The 21,591-nt window shown below is 34.2% G+C and overlaps 2 protein-coding genes across 6 annotated transcripts in view; both read right to left on the reverse strand.

The window, feature by feature from the left end:
- The window catches only part of lola (longitudinals lacking), a 133,505-nt gene that overhangs the window by 14,711 nt on the left and 97,203 nt on the right, over nucleotides 1-21,591 (reverse strand). The window lies entirely within an intron of this gene.
- Nucleotides 1,390-12,674, reverse strand: LOC122415907 (uncharacterized). Its single transcript, XM_043428493.1, has 5 exons — nucleotides 12,107-12,674; nucleotides 11,555-11,809; nucleotides 2,833-3,067; nucleotides 1,928-2,275; nucleotides 1,390-1,528 (listed from the first exon to the last, which is right to left on the reverse strand). The coding sequence occupies exons 2-4, from the start codon at nucleotides 11,636-11,638 to the stop codon at nucleotides 2,016-2,018; spliced, it is 579 nt and encodes a 192-aa protein (XP_043284428.1). The 5' UTR covers nucleotides 11,639-11,809; nucleotides 12,107-12,674; the 3' UTR covers nucleotides 1,390-1,528; nucleotides 1,928-2,015.

A 21,591-nucleotide genomic window follows, 5' to 3' on the forward strand; every position in this document is an offset into this window, starting at 1 on the left:
GGTATTTTTGTGTTGAGGACAGTCATGTCAATCGATTCGATCCAGTTTTAGCCGTATTGCTATAACACAAAAATCTTGGTCGTGGGCTCTATACGATATGTGTGAAACGAATATCGCATAAATTACATTCAAATTGGGGCTTTTTACCGCATTCTTTTGGTTCGTGTCTCAGCAACGAAGATTGCCTGGCATAAGCTTTGTGGCAAATTGAACATACGAACTCTTTCTTATAGCAATGATACGACTTTTTATGACTATCGAGATGATGGTTGCGCATAAAACGGGTTATACAAATGCTGCAAGCAAATTTTCGATTCTTCGCATCCGAAACTCTTTTGCAGACATGCTTCCAATGAGACTGCATTGACGTGTTGTTCAGAAAATTAGCACCTCATCTCGGACAAGCGCACGATTTCTTTCTGAACAGATCGTAACATCCTCCCGTGACATTCCCGATTTTCAATTCGGCAGCTGAAAGTGAAGTACAGTTATATTAGTTAAAAATCATTAGAGAACGGCGAATTTCTTTTTGGTTGGGTTTTTTTTTTATTATCACTCCGAAACTAAATTCTAATTTCGTAACATTATTGACTTTTGAAAAAAGTCATAAGGGTCAGACAAAAACAATGTCGAATGATCGGAAAGCCGAGAAGGATTAAATTCTTTGTCCCATGTAGTCGGGATGTGGAGATGCGAGAACTTTGCAAAATAATTTGCGACCCTGCTTCAAGCTTCACGTCAACATTTCGATTTTCGTGATCCTCAACTTTCGAACTTCATCCTGTTCTAATCCTTTCCTTATTGATATCTGCAACTCGAATACACATTTGCAGCGTTAGTTTAATATTTGCCGGAAATGAAGATAGAGATGATCCAATCACCAATAATTGTCAATCATTTAATCCTTCTTATTAATGATAGAAATAACATGGACGAGAAAACTTTGATGCTAGCTTTTAATATTCGTCAATGGTAATTACCATTGACGACATGATTATAATCATTGAAAAAATTACCAAGTGTCAAGCTGACTGAAAACAATCGACGCAAGGTTCAAATTTCTTTACCAATCATAAAGCACATAACTGTAAACAAAAAGTAAGGTTTAGCGGATTCCAAGAGATATTTATTTCCATCTCGAAACAATTGGGAAATTGTACTTTCGGCATTTCAACATTGAAGTAATCGAACAAATTTGTCTGCATGCTAAAAATCACTGTTTTGTTTCACTGAAATAACTTGTACTAATGAACAATAAATACGTCATTCTCGTTGATCAAATTAAGTTGATGAATGGACGCGAGATGTTTCATAAGGTGATGTTTGTGCATGAAACGATTAGCACAAACGAGGCAAGCGAATTGAGGAGTTTTTCCACACTCGACTCGCCGGTGTTTGAGCAACGATTCTTTCCATTTGTAAACTTTGCCACATTTTTCGCACGGAAATTTCTTCGGATGTCGCGATTCCAAATCTCCGGCAGCGTGCTGTCTGGCTACCTGCTTGTAGCGAAGAACAAATGTCGAAACTGCAATGAAGAAGAATTTTTCATTTGTTAAACTTAATGGAATTGTCCAAGTATCGGTAATTGCTCACGAATCACAACATAACATTCGTTCAACGAATTATAACGACACAATAATGAAAACGATAGATAAATAATCAAACATCGAGCTCGAGAAAGAATTTGACGATTTTTTCCTTCGACAAACGACTTTAAGCACTCAAGCACATATCGCTACGAATAGATACGAAGATCAAATCTTTTGTTATTTTTCGTATTTATCTATTTTTAGTATCTGCTGTTGAAGAAAATTTGAATGTATCGTTTTCAGCGATCACCTTTTTTTTTACAGTGTATTCAAATATTCTTATAATAATTAATGCAATACTTGTATTTATTCACATATTGAAACTTCATACACACGTGTACAACTGTCAATTTCATGTAGTATAAATAAAAAAAGGAAAATTTTATTTTAATGTTGAGCTCCAGGATGTTGAACGAGAAGAAATTATTGACGCTGCTTGAACGGGCAATATTTTCTCATATGCTCGATAACGTGATGTCGATGCTTAAACAGTTTCCCACAGTCCGGACACGGTACACTTGGAGCTTTACCGCACTCGTACTTAACGTGACGGTCGAGGGAACACTTTTGCGTGTATTTCCGTCCACATTTGCACAAATAGTTCATTCTTTGTGAAACACGCTTGGAACGAGCTCTCCGTCGACGTGGCAAAGTAAAATTCTTCATGTCCAATGGATCCGACACTGAAAAAAAAAAGTTTATTTATTATTGTAAAAAGTGTTCCGAGATGCGAAATTGTCCTTTTTTTTTGGGAAAAACAAAAACGTTACATTGAATACAGACAAGTATTTTTGTATATCGAGCACACCAATGATCGATCGATCGACCAATACCCGCAGTCAAAAAGCAGAATATAATAGATATTTTATATCCTGATTTACAACATATGCCCAAACCGTCAAACGAATAAGTATGATACACCGAGGAATTCGTTGATTCAACAAAAATTTTTTGTTGGATTGTAACGAATTAAATAAAATTTTATAATTCAACACATTTTTTTATTGCATCAACTAATCTCTTGCCTCATGTGAATTAGAATCGGAAATAGCGATCCGATGGATTTGTAACGACTGCGAATATTCCGGTAAATAATTAACAAATGTAAAAAAGGAGCCGACAAAATGGGGAATGCAAACTTGACGGAATATTTTGAAAGCCCATCATGGTCTTGACAATCGTTTGATTTGCTGAAATTTGTTTATTGAAATTTATAAATATAATTCAATGGAAAAGAAACCTGTAACCATTGAGTAAAAGTATGAAATTTTTTTTAGCTTGAAAATATCAGAAGGTATTTGGACCGAGCCAAACTCTGCTACATCCTTTTCTCGTATGTTGCAGCCAAAGGTTGAGTTTGTCAGTAGTGAAGGTACAGTCCAGACATCGATAGCCATAACCGCATTCATTTTTTCGGTGACAACTGAAGGAAAAATCGTGCTTGAAACGTCGTCCACAATGGCAGCGAATCCAGCCTGAAAAAGAGATAAATGAGTGTTAGTTTATGAGCAAAAACATTTACATTCTCGTTCATTCTTCGTTGATATCGTATTCTGGCAATAAATATTTTTTTCACCACACATGCGCCGAAAGTTCAACTTTCCGAAATCGGAGGGTTGAATTTTCGGTGCATGTGTGGTGAAAAATAGTATACACTCCACGGGAGTGAAATTAGATCACCTCAAACCGCATGCTCGCCTTTGGCTCGAATGACAATTCTGCCCGCGGTTTGAAGTAGTCTACTTTCTCTCTCTAGGTTTTTTGTAAAGTCAGATCAAATGAGAATCGTCGAAATCACTTGAAATTAGTCAATTCATTACTTTATTGGAAACATCCTTTTCACCCTTTCCCTCATCCTGCCCCGCTTACGATTCTGCCAGTGGATACACTCATCGAAATAAATAAACATCTTATTTTCGTCACCTGCATGATTACAATATTTCAGAGTAACATGATAATATAACAAAGATCCAAATCAATATCCGTTATTTTATATATATTTCCATAACATTGTCTACTCATCAATAATCAAACAACTTAAAGATTTATTGTTTCTCCAATTCAATTGGAAAAATTGATTTGGCACGTGTGCAAACTTCAGGGACCCAATCGTAATTTTTATTTTCATATAATTTCGATCGGCTTTTGAACCTCGTATGGCTCCTCAAAAGATTCCAGCAGACAAATTCCAGATTTTCATCTTTCCATGGAAAATATAAAAAAATAAACGTAAGTTTTACGATTGCATCCGAAAAATTTCATTAGTAGAATCCTTACTGACTAATTATTATCGCAATCTCCTCATTCGTAGTCATCCGCTTTCGCACTCTTTAGCGTCGACGCTATGTACACAATCTTTCATTCTTTTTTCTTGCTTTTTTACCACACACGCAATCGTATGGAATTATATAATTAATATTTTGTATATATAATTTGTTGGTAAATTCTCTCTGTATACACGTGTCCGTAAATGTTTGACATGTTTTTTCTTCAAAATAATTCTATATGCATGTGTATATTTTTTCATTAAATCGTTACATAATTATTGTTATTGTTGTTATTATTACAGGCATCATCAGATCTCTCGCATGTTTCAACTTTCGGGATCTGATTACGCTCGTCCGAATGCAGCATAAAACTTGATTTTGTTGAACCCTCACTTTGGTTTGAATTACTTTACAAACGAACAATGAGTCAAGAATAAATAATAATCAACGGGCTCCAATTAGGTTTGTCACTATTTTTAATTTTACGATCATCGGATACCGTCTTTATTCTCCTCTCGTCAGTCTATGTCCAGCTTTCGAGATAAGAGCCTTCACAATTTAATTTAATTTTTTTGTCTAATATATTTTTAAACGATCGTTTCCTTTCTCACGATTCGTTCGAACCTTTTAGCATTCTCGCTCTTCCAATTGTTCGTTTGATACGTTTTTTTCCATTCTCACTCCTTTATTTAGAGTTTTTTTTCGCCGAAATATTCACAGCTCCATTTATAGCGTGAGATAAAGTGCGGAAAAATTACCGATCTCTTTGATAGATTTATTTCGAAGCGGAGAACCCGAAATTTGATATGGTGCAAGAAAGATTCGGATTTGCTGGTGTGTCACGAGTGTGTGTTTTTCAGTTTGGCACAAAGAAATATTTGGAAGAGAGATGGGCGATTGATTCAAGCGTCACAGTTATTCGTTATACTTTAGTTGAAATATCAGATAGCTCATGCAACGTCGCGCAAACAAGAAGTGCTGACTTTCGTTGCTTATTCCAAAGTGAAAGTATTTTTACCAACTAATTTAATTCGTTTTCGTATCGGGGATGAATGTTTTTCCGGAGTATTTTCTCCCAGACTCATCCTGGTTTCGATAAGGAATTATAAAAAAAAATCAAATTAATCCATGTCTCGCAGTGTAAAGATAATTAAACAAATACATATTCCGAAAAGTTTCGATAATATGAACCAAAGTTTCTCTATGATTGATGGAATTGAAAAGTTCAACAATTTTTAAAGGAGAAAGGGCTCTGATGAAATTTCTCTCATCCCTGATACGACGACGAAGTATTTTTTCAACTGCAAAAAGCGAAATCCTGAAGATCTCGACTAGTAATTTCAACGATGTACACAACTTCGATCTACTCATAGTAATACAGAACAGACTAACACCTTCCGTTCAACTTCAATCACGTTTTGCGGAAAGAAGTTTACGTACGTTTATTGTTTTCTTGTTTGTTATTATCCCATAGATACATTCGAATTTTTTTTACGTATTATTATTTCATAACAGTTAAGGAGATTTAAGAGAGACCAAAAGAGAGCTCGAAAGTCGTACTAATTTCTACATCGAAGGAAGAGACACGATAAAGTTATATGAAGATCGAAATATTTGTTTTTCCTTTGGTAAAATGCAATTCCGACCAACGAGTTTAGTATTTCTTTCGTTAAATAGATGGCAGCAGTAAATATACCTCGCTTTTTTATTTGTTCATACATATATGTATCTCAAAGATTCTTCAATATATGTAAATATATGGGGAATAATAATATAATGTAATATTTAGTATAATATAATATATGTGTATTAGGGTGATGCAAAAAAAATCGATATTTTTTTTCTCGGAGCTCAACGGAAATCGTTAGTACATTAGAAAAAAGTAATTTTCTCAAAATTTCAGATGAAAAAAAAAAATTAGATAGTGCTCTAGCCACTTTCCGATTTTTTCTGAAAAATCGCGAAGCAAAAATATTTTTTTCCGCTCTCATAGCGGAAAGTATTAGCTCTCCGTGAAACATAAATCTAATAAAATTTTGTCACTCTCAAAAAATTTTTAAGACTATCTCGCATAAACTTATTTATTTTTTTCTGTATATTTAGATATAAATGATGAGATTAAAAAACGTGTAGCTACAAATGACAGTTTTTGTCGTCATTCCAAAAGAAAAGGTGAATGTACTTCGCAAAAACATAGTTTTTCAAAATGACATGTTATAACAAGGATTTTTGCGTTTTCTCAAACAATTGATTTCAATTTTCCTGTATTTTTCATAGAGATAGATATTTTTATGCACGAAAACTTGTCATGGCATCGTACAAAAATGACAACTTGCCAAATAAAGCTGTGTTTTGCCAAATTCAAATTCATTACTTTAAAGTCAGATATTTCACCGCAGAAACCGTTAAAATTTTGGAATTTTATAGTTTTCTCGTGCGTTATAAAAATTAGTAAAATATTTTGACCGAATTTGGTAAGAAAAAAATGGAGACTAATGGATGCAAAATCGCAAATATTTTTCATCGAACTTCCAAAATCGGTCTCGTAATTTTTGCAGATTTAAAAAATAAATTAAATTAACAAGATCGAAATAGGTCTATTGTACAAAGTTGCCTTCCTGTACAAACTCAAATAGTTTTTGATTGTAAACTAAAAATTTTTGCAATTTCGTATTCGTATTAGCCTACATTTATTTTCCATCAGAAATCAATGAAAATATTTTACTAATTTTTATAACAAATGGGAAAGCTAGAAAATTTCAAAATTATACCGTCTTCTACGGTGAAATACCAGACTTTGAAATAGAGAACTTTGAATAGAGAATAGAGAATTCGACCAAATTTTGAAAAACTGTTTTTGCAAAATACTTCCACTTCTTCTTTTGGAAGAACGACAAGAATTGTTATTTGTGGCCACACGTTTTTTAACCTCATGATTTATAGCAAAATATACAGAAGAAAGAAAAAAATTATGCGAGGTAGCCGATAAATTTTTTTGGAAAGTGAACAAGTTTTATTAGATTTATAATTCCATGGAGCATTAACATTTTCTGCTATGAGAGCGGAAAAAAATGTTTGATTCGCGATTTTTGGGGGGAAAAAAAACAGGAAAAATATCGAAAAGTGGCTTGAGCACTATCTAAAAAATTTTAAAAAAATCTAAAACTTTGGGAAAATTACTTTTTTTGATGTACTAATGATTTACGTTGGAGCTCTGAAAAAAAAAATATCGATTTTTTTGCATCACCTTAATGCGTATATGGGGCATTCCATACGAATTCGACTTGGATCTTTGATTCTTTACCTCTTTGATTTTGCCCACAATTTTTCATGGGTTGCTTCTGAAAAGCATTCAGGATTTTTTATAGATTTTTCCAATACGATTTTCGACACATTGATAATTTAACAAAATATATATACTGCCCGAATTTAGAAATCTTACAATTCTCTTTCCTCGTATGAAAAATTTGAAGAGTTGAACCAAAATGGTCCTTCTCTCACTTAAGGTAACTACTGTACTGCATGCTAGTCAAATGCTAGCTAAATTTTTCAAAACGCTTTTAGATCAAGTTTAACGTTTCGATTAAACGTATTGTTAGTAGATATGCATTAAAGCATATTTTATTAACGAAAAAAAAAAATTAAAAACGATAGTTTTGCAAAACCATCAACGGATACAAAACCATCCACAATGACACAGGTTTACAGGTATTTTTCAAAGAACTATCTGTATTTTTTAACCGATTTTATTTCACCACGTCTCATTTTATTTCTCAACTGATCCTCTACAAATTCACTAGATAGATTTTTTTAAATTTATTCCTTCATAAATTATCAATGAAAAAGTTCTTTCGCTTAATAAACAATTTTCTGCAACAGTGAAATGATTAAGTTTAAAAAAAACTACATGGTAGATTCGTAGAGGATCAGTTAAGGAACAAAATGAGACGTGGTGCAATAAAATCGGTCAAAAAATGCAGATAATTCTTCGAAAGATACCAGTGAAAATGTGTCATCGTGGAAATTTGCATTTATCAGTTGGTATCAGTTGATGGTTTTGCAAAACTATCGTTTTTAATATCTTTACATGTCAATAAAATATGCTGTAATACGAATCCACTAAAAATACATTTCAATCGGTACGTTAAACTTGGTCTAAAAGTGTTTTGAAAATTTAGCATTCATTTGACTAGCATGCAGTACAGAAGTTACCTTAACAACATTATTGAGTTCAAGTGTAACTTATGTGGAATGCATGTGGAATACCGTCGTTCGAGTTGATTTTTTTTTCCTAAAAATATACCTGTGAGTTTTGTAAATAACTTATTATTTCCAATCACTAAGGGAATTATTTTTTTAAACCCTTCCATCGATAAAAAAATGTTTGGACAACGATCCTTTTTTTAAACAAAGCTTCTTCCCAACAGAAAAACATCTGCGCTTACTTTGGTTCAACGCTTGAAACTTTTCACACATGAGAAACGGGATTTTTCTGATGGTTTTTGGATTTTTTAATTTAACCAGTATATTTTTTTATAAAATTATCAGTAGTCGGAAAAATCTATTAAAAAATCCTGAGCACTTTTAAGAAGTCGTACAAACCCTAAAAAAATTGCGGGCAAAATCAGAAAGCTGAAGGCCAGGCGCGGGTCGAATCAGTATGAAGTGCTTCGTGTGTATATATATTTTTTTTTAATATAATCTATGCATTTGGATTTTTAATATTTTCGGTTTTAATTTTTGGCTTTTTAGATATCTGATTCGACTAGTTGCTCGCGTTAATGCTTTTTCTCAATTCTTTAAATTATCGAACTTCCCGCACCGAGAGGTTTGTATGTGAGACACTTGCTCGTTTTAAATTATATCTAGGACATTATTTTTGTTATTTTCGTTGTTTCGAGATGTTTGATTTCAGCTACTCGCTCATCATTGTTCATTTTACTTCTTTTCTTCGTTTTTTTTTTTCGTTTTAATCCTACATGTGATACAACCCAATCACATTTTTCGTTCTACCTCTCTTTGGCTACAAAATTGTCGATTATCGAAGATCGATCCTGTGTTTCTACAACACAATTTATCAACAGCAAAATCTTACAGATTCTCATTTATAATTTGTATAAAAATAATTGGGGCGCTTTAGCATACGAGTATACCTCGAGAAGAACTTGGTGTCATTGTGAACCCTCTTTTCAATATATATATATATATATAGTTTTATGCCTCTGCACTTTTTAATTTCGTCCAATAAAAGTAGCAGCATTTTGAACCTCTCCGAGTCTCCTCGAGTCCGTACTAATATATTCAACAACGTGGGCATTTTTTTTCATCTCTTCAACAACTCACAAATGACCAGGCAACATTTTGGTTTTCTCAACTTGGTCACTGATACACTAAAAATCGGCAAAGGGCATCATTAGCATATCGGAGGGAAAATAAATCGTTCAAAATCTTCGGTAATGAAGATCGATATTGATGGATTCGGACAACATTTTTAGGGTCATTAAGCAACGTTATTTCGAAAAACATCGCTTTTCGTCAACGAAACGAACGAAGTGCTCAATGAACTAATCGGAAGCACTAGAATTTGCTCGGGGTTGATCAACGTCATTTTTTTTTCTTTTTTTTCTTCAATTGAATCAAACTCAATGAAATATCTTTAATCGCAAATTTCCGTGATTGCAATTTCTTCTAGTTTAGTCTTGGGTTCGTTACCGGAAGAAACAAATTAACGCCATTAACTTCGTACAAATAAGTACGTCAATTGTATCGATAATACCTTATAATAACATTATTCGTTTTTGTAACGCCTATTAATATTTTGGGATGATTAATATTTCTTTCGTTGATCAACCATGGGAAAAAAATATATACATTTTCGTACCACTGTCCAAGCGGTCAATGCCTATTGGGAGAAAAAAGATATCAGTATTTCTCCGAAAATGTATAAAAAGCTGGTGTCTTGGAACTACATAAATAATAATTGACGGAACATAATTTTGATATTCGCACCTTGATATAAATATTGTCATGGATTTGTCTCATCAAATTGATGACGGACACGACACCGTATCAAGATCCCATTTTCTTTTCGGCCTCTGTACTTACTAAAATTTTCTTCTTTTTCTATTATTATGAAAATTTGTAATTTCGCTTTTTTCAAATGGAGCGTATAAGTATAACAAAAATTATAAATATAAATTACGTATTCGCGACTGATCTACTCCGTGAAAACAAAATAATAACCGCAATGAAAAGAACGAGTGTTACGTCATGACTCAGAAAATCGAAATGTTATACGATTATTCGAAAAATCGTAAAATTAAAGTTCGGACAATAAAATGAAGGGATTAAATGGAGTAAATTTCTTAGCACGAATTAAATATTTCATTTCGGTGAAACGTTTTCTCTCAAAACCGTTCCGATTTCGTCGCCACTTTTCGCAACGGAATTCAGATTTTGTTTCTTAAATTAATACGATCACGGGTTTGTTGGGATATACGATATTCAACGAAAATCATATCAATATTTAAACCCGATTCTGGTACTAATTTCAACCGCACGCTTGTAAATATATGACCACGTAGCTACCTTCAAATATGATCGCCATAAAAATTGTATATAACAACGGTCAAGGTTGCGCTAGAGAATTATCAAGCTATGAATTGTAGAACAAGACACTCGAGCATTTGCCTGCGATTTACAACGATCATACGATGATCAAGTGAATAGTGAGAGCCAATAAAGCTCTTTCCACTCCAGGAAAGAACTTTTCCCCACTTTTCCAAATAGACTTTCACTGGAAATCAATACTTTATTGCCCAAGCCTGATAACTCTTCTCTTCATGAATTCACGATTCACTTGTTCTCCCGATCATCGCAGTGAATTTTTACAACGATAGTATACCGTAAAGTACGATTCAACCTTAAACCTCAACAATCTGTTCGATCGAGCATAATCTTACAGAGGGGTCAAAAACGACTCCCAACTTAATTTTATGATGAAAGGGTTACCTGCGGTTCAATTATGCTCCATTCTCTTCGTTTTTTTTTTCCATAACGATAAGAACCACGTACCCGAATGAGCGCCATTTCATAAAAATTCCATAACGGAAACTCCATGAAAGATTTTTTAAAAAAACGTTGCAGATATTTTGTTTCATTGGGATTTTATAATTAAGACTTTTAACAAAAGCCACTTGAACAATTTCTTCGTTATCTAGAAAACAAAAGAATAGTGAATGATGAAATGCCATTCGGTGAAAATTCAACAACAAAAACCTGTAATTGTTTCTTTGAGAAGTTTCTATAATTATGTTTCTAGCAAATTCTACTCTATTATAGGCCATTCTCTTTGGTATAAAGAAGCGAACAGAATCATGTACGATGAAGTGGCATTTGATCGAAAATTAACTTGGAGAAAAATGGAGTAAAAAAAAGTGTTTGGACGAAGAATTGGGGTGATTGTGAGGAACCCAAGTTGTGACGAGGGTCTGTAGGTTGTCTAGGTTAAACGGTTGAAACAACGTTTAAAACCTTTCGCAAAGCTGATGACTCGTAATCAACGAGTGACTCAAGCTCGTTGGTGGATCGTCGTTGCCGGAGGTTCTACATGGCGGTGATTAATGTGGGCCTTGAGATTTCTCTCATACTTGGAGCTGAAGGCGCAATGTGGGCAGCTAAACGAAGGAGCTTTACCGCACTCGTAGAGCAAATGTCTCTTGAGGATGTAAGCGTTTTTGTAGGATTTTCCGCAGCGTGAGCAATCGTGACGTCGATCATGAGCGGACATAGTCAACGGACGGTTGTTGTTGCGAGCGACGTGTCGGGCCGGGCAATGTAAACGAGCGCGACGTTGGGGTGCGAGAGGAGCAGGAATTTCGGCCTCGATCCTTGGGCCACTTCTCCTGACGTTACTGCCCTCGACCCGCCATCCAAACCCCGCGAAGAATCCTGAAATTGTGACAAAATACACAAAAAAAACAGTGGCGAAATGGATCATTAGTAGCACATTAGAAGAAGAAAAAACGAAAAAAGAGACGAAACAAAAAAAAAACTGCTAAATCAACATCGAAACGTGTTTTCACAAGCGCTCGGAACGGTTTCTCTTTTTTTTTGTTCACGTCCCAGTTTTTCCTTTTTTCTTAACGGCGCGAGCCATGCGGAACAATCATATTTCAGGCTAAACAACAACGAGCAAATGACAAAGGGTTGAGCGAATTTTAAATGTGTATGTTTGTGTGTGTTTACATGGTTGTGACGTTGGTAAGGACGTCTCGTTATTCGAGATTTTTCTTTCGTAATTATCGAGTGCCGATGGTGATTTGAAGAAATAAACTTTTTGCTGTGATCCCGTCGCGGGAATATCATTCGCCTCACCGCTCTCCGAGCCCTTTCTATTTCTCGCCTAGTCCGTCCCTAGAATCGCTGCTCCTCGGTCTTCGGTATCGGTGGGCTAGCCTGAAACTCAGAATATCATTGTATCAGAACGATCGCAATGGTCTTCAAAATACATACAATTCCAGCTCATCGTCGAATTTCAGCATTAGATTCGAACTTATTTCAACGAGTTCTTCGTTTCTCGGGCCACGATGAAAACCGTTGGAAAAACACCTGAAAAAGAAAAATTTCTTGTCAGTGTGGAGCAGATATAATCGTGCATGAGGAAATATCGCTGAAAGATGACAGTCGCTGCAGATTCGGAAACTCGTGCGAAAAACCCGTCTCGAACGCCTTAATCTCAGATGAATTCAGTACGAAAAACCAAAAATTTCGGAATTGTCGATTAACTAAAAACTTTGATAATTCTCAAGTTTCCGGGAAAGACGGTCGGAGCTCCGAAATCATAGTTATTCCAATGGTTTCTTTACACGTTATTTGTTCCTGTTCTGATGTTGCTTAAACCTGATGCTTGATAAAAGAAAGAAAAATAGCATACGGATGTACGCAATGAAAAATACTTTGAAGGCGAATTGCCTTTCTAGTCTTTATTTTGCTCTAAATCCAATACAAGGCTTTCTACAAAATGACAAAGAAATGAAGGAAAGAATAAAAATTTAAGCACTTTTGGAATGTTTGAATTGATCGAAATGAGATATGCGTTGGTTTTGGTTAGAAAAATTTTTTTAAATGGAAGAAAAAAAAAGACCGTGGGAGCACGAAATGTGGAAATCTTCGCAGATCCTGATCCTGAAAACGAACGTTCTCACAAGCATCATGGAAGAATTCCAAACACAAGTAGTGTTCACAGTTTATCAAGATTTGAAAAGGTTCGCCTGAGCGAATAATAATACATTTGTCACATTAAACATTTGTCACAAACTATAAAATTTGACGAAATCCAATATTTACATTTTTGTTTCACGCGCGCGCGCGCGCGCGCGCGCGCGCGCGCGTGTGTGTGTGTGTGTGTGTGTGTGTGTGTGTGTGTGTGCATGTTTGTGCTGTTTTCAATTGTTTTGAGTCAGATTTACAAACGTTCGTGTGACAATATAATTGAAGGAAATATATGAAACATTCGGCTGAGTAGTATTCAGAAAAACCAATGAGAAGACACAATGAAAATAATCTTTCATTAAGGAATACATGGCGAAAGGAGAGTCGTTATCATTATTACGAGTAATTTATTTTCGTGCTTAGAGGCGCTGAGCGGAGTTTGAGTTTTGCGTTCTCTGTACAGTCGGTTAAATATTAAACATAAATGAAAATGGATAGTAGAAAAGATAAATTGTATTAACAGTTCGTACTTATGACGAATGATGCAAAAGATCGATACTTTTTTATTCGAGCACTATTCTTGCATTCTGTTGTAGCATTACGAAGATTGACTCCGTTCGAGTGAATCAAGATAATTCGGCATCACTCAAGAGTTTAGTAAGGATTTTCATAAAATTTTGTAAATAATGAACCTTTGAAAGCCTTAAAACTTTAAGCGCTGTTTAAAACTTTTTTTCCAACTATACCAGGGGAAACATCAAAGTAATAAAAACCGATGAATGATCATCAACAATACAATATGTTTAAAAAAATAATAAAAATTATAAGCGTCAGTTAAACGTTTTCAAAACATTCTCTTCCCCATGATAATCACCTTAAGTTCAATGCTAAATAAAACAATAATTTTTATTTCACTCGAATGACGTCCATCATCGTTTCAGGCTTCCCCTGTTGTCTCGCATCGATGTTTTTCTAAATTTCAATGTATATTTTGAACTCATAAAAGAGCCCTCGAACCTATCATTACAACAACGATTATCGTCAACAGATCAATTGATATATACTAAGATACAAAGGATCTGGAGCGAGGTCACGGAGGGAGAGCTCGCAGGAAGATTATCAAAGACAAAATAAATAACTCGTGGAGTAATAATTATATGAAAATCACATATTGTAAGGCAGTGAAGAAGAAATCCGGCGGAGTATGCGGAAAATGAAACTTAAAAATAATAATAATAATAATAATAATAATAATAATAATAATATAAAAATGATTTATAATAGTAATAATAAATTACGTTAAAGAGGAGGGTATGGAATTTTAAAAAAGTGAGAAGAGAGAGAGACCCTTGCGGATATGATTGGCATTTATAGCGAGTCGTCGAGATAACTGTTCTTTTATCGACGTAAATAAATAATTTCTAAAAAAATATCACTGGTCTCGAGATGTGCACCGGAAAAGCCACGAGAGGACAAATATTCGTTCGAGACGTTTATTTTATCTATCAAAGTAACGTCACTTCCGTTTTCATGAACGAGACGATTTAAAAAATAATTTTTCTTCATCACCGGTTTAAATGTACTTTCGCCAAGGACCCGTAAATATTGTTAAAGTTAAACTCGCGACGTTATTTTTAAAGACTACTAATATAAAATGCTGTCTGAAATTTATTTCCTTTCAGGTCGAATATAATGGCACAGCCGAACGAGAAATACCGAAAGCCAGTTCGGGATTGTGTTTTGTTTTCTCGCTATAATCAATAACCGAGCGGATCTACCGACGAATTATTTAAATTTTTACTTAATTTTTTATCGATTATCAAACCGAACGATTTTGTTCGAAAAAATAATTGCACTTGTCACGAGTTTGTTCGTTCGTTCTTTTGTCAGAAAAAATATTTGTTTTATTTTAATTCATTCATTAATTTTTTTTTTTCAACTTTACGGCGTCATTGGCGAGAGTTGAAAATGCTCCTGAAATGATCGGTGGCCCATCCGGTCTTATAATACCTTGAGAAATCGGCTCACAACTGAACGCGCCCAGCGCCTCGATATTTTTGTTTTCCCATTCTATCTTTTCGTTTTGATCTCATCTCTCTTTAGCCTATTATCTAAATCGTACTTAAAGGCACTTAATACAAGGCTCTCTCGGTTTACAAACCTACTTTTCACCTCTTTACTCTCGTCATCTCTCTCTCTTTCTCTCTCTCTCTCTCTCTCTCTCTTCCTCTTTCTCTCGCACTCTAGTGATTTTTTTTTCGTTTTCGCTCACAAAGTTTGCTTCCTATTCGTTTTTATCTTTTTTCGCTTTTATATTCATATTGAATGATTTTTATCATGCGTTAATTATCTTATTGGTGGTTGAGAAGGCGGCGGGGGGAGGGACCATTAGTTACTCATTATTTTGTGTCACTCGATAAAAAGTGATGTCTTTACGTCCACGAGAACCGTGACCCGATTTGCCAACTGAATAATAATACAAATTTTTATCATTCGTTTCCTTATTACCTTACCATTATTACTATTAATATTATAATATGGAGAAATTAAACAGAGACTTGGAATTTGACATTGGAATAATTTTCACGTTGCTCGATCGGATCACAATTCTTACGTAAAAAGTTAAGAAAAACAGCGAGCAGCTTTTTCTCGGTTAGTACATATCCGTGTAATCCTTTTTCTTTTCAATATAATCTGTGATTTTTCATTGGCCAATGCTGCGACATTTCGGTTGATCATATTTGTTGAAACAACATTTAAATCCCGATTTGTCCATAACGATGGAATCGATTTTTTCGTGTCTTCTTCCCCATACATCCCTCTCTCTCTCTCTCTCTCTCTCTCTCTCTCTCTCGGTCTCCCTTACTGCTGTGCTAACATCGCAAAATATAATAATTGTCTTAATTTTGATAAATTTTTTTGTCATCATTTCTCTCACAACCACCCACACTTGTTTACAATCCAATTCTCATCGCATAATTCACAAATCATTTGCCTAGAGATATAAAATAAATGTTTAATCATAATTATTCTCGTATTACTTTACGTTTTCCACGGTTTTGAATTCGTGCACAAGCTCTTACATCCACTCATCAACGAATTCTATACTCGTATTCCAAACAAGCTTCGGTGACCTTTCTTATATCTTTCTTCCCTAACTTAACTGGGAAACATTATATTTGAAATATCTTGGCGGCCATTAAATCCTCCATTTAACAAGAAAATATCGAGGAATTATATAATATATATCGTACAAAAAATAAAGCGCTGTACTTTCTAAATACCTGGATGGCATGTACCCCCTCGATGCCATTTGCCCCATCGAATCATCATCGTTTTCATTTTTCACTTGTTTCATTTCCCTTTCCCACCTGTCCGTACAAATTTAAAAATTTTTTTTTTTTTCATTCTAATAATTTCCCTTCGCAAAATAAATTTAGCGTCTAAATATCACGTTATACATGTTGCGTTGTAAGATAATACAACTGAGTCTCGCTATACGTTTGTTACGAGTGTTTATCTCATGAAAAATCCGAAAAATAAAAATTACAAAAAAGAAGATAAAAACAAAAAGCCTTCGGAAATGGAACAATAATTAATTGCAGTTTTAGAAGACTCGCTTCCCAATATCCTGAGAAAAACAAACAAAAAAACGTGAGAGATATCCAAAATTCCCGCCCTCCGACTTTTTTTGCCCCGCCCTTCAGCTCCACCAATCATTTTCTTTCCGTTTAAAATTTTTTTTATTTTTTTATTTATTTTTTTTTCATTTTTTTTTGTTTTGTTTTCGTTACAAATAGCGTTGCATCGTTTAGCCGATAATGTTTTTTTTTTGTATTCAAAACCAACACCTCAAGATAGAATGGTAGAAAATTTAGGTTTTTTTTGTTTGTTATCCTCACGCCGAGTTTGGCGCTTGTAGCCGTAATTTAATTTATCATCTAATTATATAAACGTATAATTGAATATTATAATAAGCCCGATTAAATACCGCGCGAAAAAGCTAATATAGACGATCACGCCACTCACAAGAGGCATTTTAGAAATTAAAAAGAACAAAAAAGAAACTTTCTAAATATTATCTTCCTTCGTACGTTTGCATCCTCGAGATGGATCTAATGTTATTTATCCCTTTTAATATGATGTACATATATTGTTTTTAAAAATCCTCTTTTAAACAGGAAATTGTAATTCTTTTGATCTCTACGAGTCACGCGATTTTTTCTCCTACTTTTTTTCTGATTCAAAGTCTCCCCGACGACCCTCTAATCTCATACAATTTAAATTCCCAACTTTCTATTCTACTTAATTTAACTTTTTTTCTTTTTATATTCTCGAAAAAAGGCACATACTGACGAAATTCAACGTCTGTTCGAGCGCACGCACATGAGTGTGCTGCAATTTATTCTCTTCGTCAAGAGAAACAATAATTTTATCCAAGGAGGAACAAAAAAAAGAAAACAAAAATACAAATGAACTTTTAAAAAAGGATTAAATTCGGAGATTTTTTCCAAAATACCCTAATGCCAATGAATGTAGATAAATTCAATGAAAAATATCACGTACGCCTATCTCCATATTGTATTAATCTCGATACATGAAGCCGAGTTTCAAAAATCCAATTAAACCCAATTAGTGAAAAAAGTGACCATAGGATTAAAAAAACTATATATTTTTATGTTCCGTGCAATCCTTTCCAATTGATTATTTTCCTTTCAACGCTATTTCTTCTTCCGTCATTCGTCATCGCTTTTTTTTTTTTTTTTGATTACATAATCTTCCCCAGTATTCACGAGTCAGAGATCAGCACGTGTAGAGAAAATCAGTATTGGCACAGCAAAATAAAAATGATTAAAAAAGAAAAAAGAAAAAAAGAACTGAAAAATTGATAAAAAATGCAGAGTGATCCCTATTCGTTCATTTTTTCTGCATAGTACGGTGGCGAGATGAAAAATGCTATTGAATGAGATTTAAACAAAAAGAGAAACGTCCGAAGAGTGAGAAATTTTCGAGTTACGCATAAATCGTTGCTGTTAATATTCTCTCGTTATTTCTTCACTCGGATGAGCGCGGCACTGAATCGCTTCAGCTGGACAAATCTATCGTTATCCATTTTGTTCTTCTGTTTGTCCAATGAAATTTAAACTAAAGCGCTTTTTAGAATGAATGGATATTATCTTAGTCTATCTATTTCTTAAACCCTAATAATAATCTAATAATCTCCATTTTTGACGACGTAAGTAGGAGCGATTTGTTTAGCTTTGTTTTTTTTTTCTTCTGTCTCGTACACGTTTGTTTCTATTTTCTATTTTATTTTTTTAATTGTTCTTGCCACCGATGGATGTTCGATGGTAAAAAGTCATTGTGTTTATCGTCTCGATCCGTCGTCAAATTATCAAGGCCTCGTGAGGCAGTATTATCAATAATCATCAAGTATCTAATTAATATGTTAGAATATAAAGTCAATCAATCAACGTTCTTTCTCCTGAAATTGATAATTTTTTTGTTGTTTTCCTTTTTTTGTTGTTTCGTGTTTGTTTGTTTGTTTGTATGTTCGTTTGTTTCTTCAAACATTATCACGCTAACCGTTACGTTTATATAAACTGCAAATTATTCTCGTCTTTAATCTTAAAATTCATTCATCGTATTCTTATGACAATTATAAAAATCATTGGGGCTTATCGCAAATGCAATTAGTAATTTTACTCGCTTGCTTCCTTTCTCCGTATTTATCTTATTTAGTTCTACTTATACATCTATTTGTATTTCGTCGTCGTTTTTAGTTTTTTCGTCATTTGGGAAAATCACAACGGAGTAGTGTAAAAAATGTGCACGATACATTCATTTTTTTCATTCTTTCTTCCTTTCTTCTTTTTCGTACTTGTCGAAAAGCTGCAAATCATAAAGTATCATGGGATTTGCATCCCTCAGTACGTTTCCTCGTTAAAACCTCTCGACTCTAACTTGGTATGTTGTTTCGAGCTCTTCTTTTCTTTTTATGAATTTTCAGTGTCCCCCACTTTTCTGTATGTGCACACTTACGATGCTATTTCTTTAGCACGGGTATACGAGAATTTTCGAATTATTCTTTTTGAAAATGACAAATAAAAATGAAAATTTACAATCGATTCATATTTCGATTTGATTATTTACGATATATGAATATACTATTTCAATATTACGAACGATCGAAGAACAAAGAGAACCGAAGATTTAATTGGAAAAAGGCTTTTTCGAGGTCTCTAGATCTCGTAGTTAATTTTTTTCTTAATGGACATTTCTTATTCTAACAAGGCCGCGATTGGGATACGAAATTTTATTTATTTTTCTCACTTTCTATATCTGTCAAAACTGATGAATGAATCGATTGTAAATACGTGTATAAGCGCGTGTGTGTTTGTGTGTGTGTGTGTGTGTGTGTGTGTATGTGTGTGTGCGTGTGTGTTTGTGTGTATTTTTTCTCTTCTTTTTCTTTATAAATACATATTTCGTTTGACCCGAGGGGAATGGGGACCTATCAAAAATTAAAATCTATTGTATCCGCGCTTCCAGGCTCTCTCTCTCAGCGTTCATAAGAGTACGTTTTATGTAGTATGTAGTAGTTTAGTTTAGCTCATTTCATATAAATATTGTCTACGGTATGGAAAGTTGGACGGCCGTAACCGCGCGATTGGCGTGGCGTAGGAATACGGGACTACATTTGTTCGTTTTTTTCTCTTCTCGTAAAAAAACTTCTAAAAATGCATCATTAGTTTTCTCTTTCGTGAGTTTAATATTTTCGTTATTAAGCCATTAATAGGATAGTGCCGAGTACCTTGTGTTTCGATCGATGATAATCGTTGCTTAAGAGCCTAGAGATACGCGACAATCGCTAATACTCGATGATCTCGTGCCTCCTGCGCCCTCTGGTTTTTTCGTGTTTACGCGAATCGCGAGTAATCGGTGTCCTCACGCTGGGCACGTGGCACGTTTTCTTCGTTTGAATATTTTCTAAAGGAATCGCTGAATACAAAAAAAAAACGTGTGATAAATGAATAATAAAAGTGGTCATGAGTTACAAAGGAACGAGGTTTTCACAATTATCATGTTTGTCGACGACTCCTCGGTACTCGGCACTTTTCGTGGCTCTTTTTATCATCCGTCGCTTTTATTTCGTTCGACCTGGCAAATTCCTAATTGTGTACTTTAAACGAGGCTAAAAAGACAGTATTTTTTCTACATAGTCGTATACGTGTAAAATTATTTAAAATACGAAAAGGAAGAAGGTATTAAAAAAAAAAAAAAAATTAAAAAAAAAACAAAACAAACAAATTAGAACATAACATACGAGTAAAGAAGATAAAAGAAACAAAAATACAAGTGGTGAATGGTTCGGAGCCTCTAGTTTGAAGGCGTTTGTGAAGACAAAAACAAAAAAATACGTAAAAAAATTGGGTGGGTTGTAGCCTTCAAAGGTTTAAATAATATTTATAATTAAATGCATTGTAGGAATCTGCGGTTACTTCTGACAGTCTGACATTTTGATCGCAAAGCACTCGAATGACTCGTACGTGTGCGATCGCGAGAGGCTTTGTTTTTTCTTCGTCTTCATCTTCTTTTAATTATACGTGCTTGTACGTTAATTGTTATTATTTCGAGTTTCTCTGTATTAAGGCTTATGATTACAATTAATAGTATGTATTTGCTTTTTAATCTTTTTTAAATAACTCTTCTAGGATGTTCTCGTGACTGACTAAATATTATATTACATACGTATATGGAAGTCAAAGGTATTTGGCGATAAGAATGACATATCGATATGAGATTTCGGAATGGATGTGTATAGTGTGCCAAGAAAAATGTAACGTTCGAAGATCTATCATTCGTATTTTTTTCAGAAATAAACCTCAAATAAAATGTTATCTTTCTATGGAGAACTTTGATTTTTAAAATGAATACAAAAACGTTGACTGAGTGGAGAAAAATTCCGACTCCCTGATATTCACGAAGGTTTTTTCTTCTTTTTTACGTATACTTTTCAATCAATGAAATAAAATGAGCGCTCGATACTTGTAAAAATGAACATTCGAACGACAAGCAATGAATCACGTGAATTCCGAATTATTGGAATAATAAAAAAAAAAAAAAAAAAAAAAACGATTCGTTTCAATCAAAATCATTTTCCTTAATGCTTGCGTGTGTGTGCGTGTACAGTCCTTGCGCATTTCTCTGTGTTTTTCGTATTTAAAGAAGTAAATTGTGTTAATGCCAGGTCGACGATTTTAGTTTTGCACGAAATAAAAAGTGATCGAGGTAACGACTATTATACTTATCGGAAATTCATCTCTCGTTCTCTTCCTCTCTCTCGCTCTCGCGCTCTCAATCTCTCAAACAGAATGAAATAATAATTCGTTTGTCTCTAAAGTCCCAGTGAAGCCACACGCGGCACGGCAAACGTCCGTTTAAAAATATGGAACCAGTGTGACCAGAATGGTTGCTATGGAAGAAGAGCTCCGGATTTCCGGACCGTCTTAGTCTCA

Source organism: Venturia canescens, chromosome 9 (genome assembly GCF_019457755.1).
Source record: "Venturia canescens isolate UGA chromosome 9, ASM1945775v1, whole genome shotgun sequence".
Taxonomy (NCBI): Eukaryota; Metazoa; Arthropoda; class Insecta; order Hymenoptera; family Ichneumonidae; genus Venturia; species Venturia canescens.

Excerpts from the sequence above, each read along its gene's own strand:
- LOC122415907 (XM_043428493.1), bottom strand. The coding sequence starts at position 11,638 with ATGATCGACGTCACGATTGCTCACGCTGCGGAAAATCCTACAAAAACG. Across the intron at positions 3,068-11,554 it reads ACATTTGCTCTACGAGTGCG|GCTGGATTCGCTGCCATTGT; the intron begins GTAAAGCTCCTT and ends TCTCTTTTTCAG. Across the intron at positions 2,276-2,832 it reads CTTTTACTCAATGGTTACAG|TGTCGGATCCATTGGACATG; the intron begins GTTTCTTTTCCA and ends TTTTTTTTTCAG.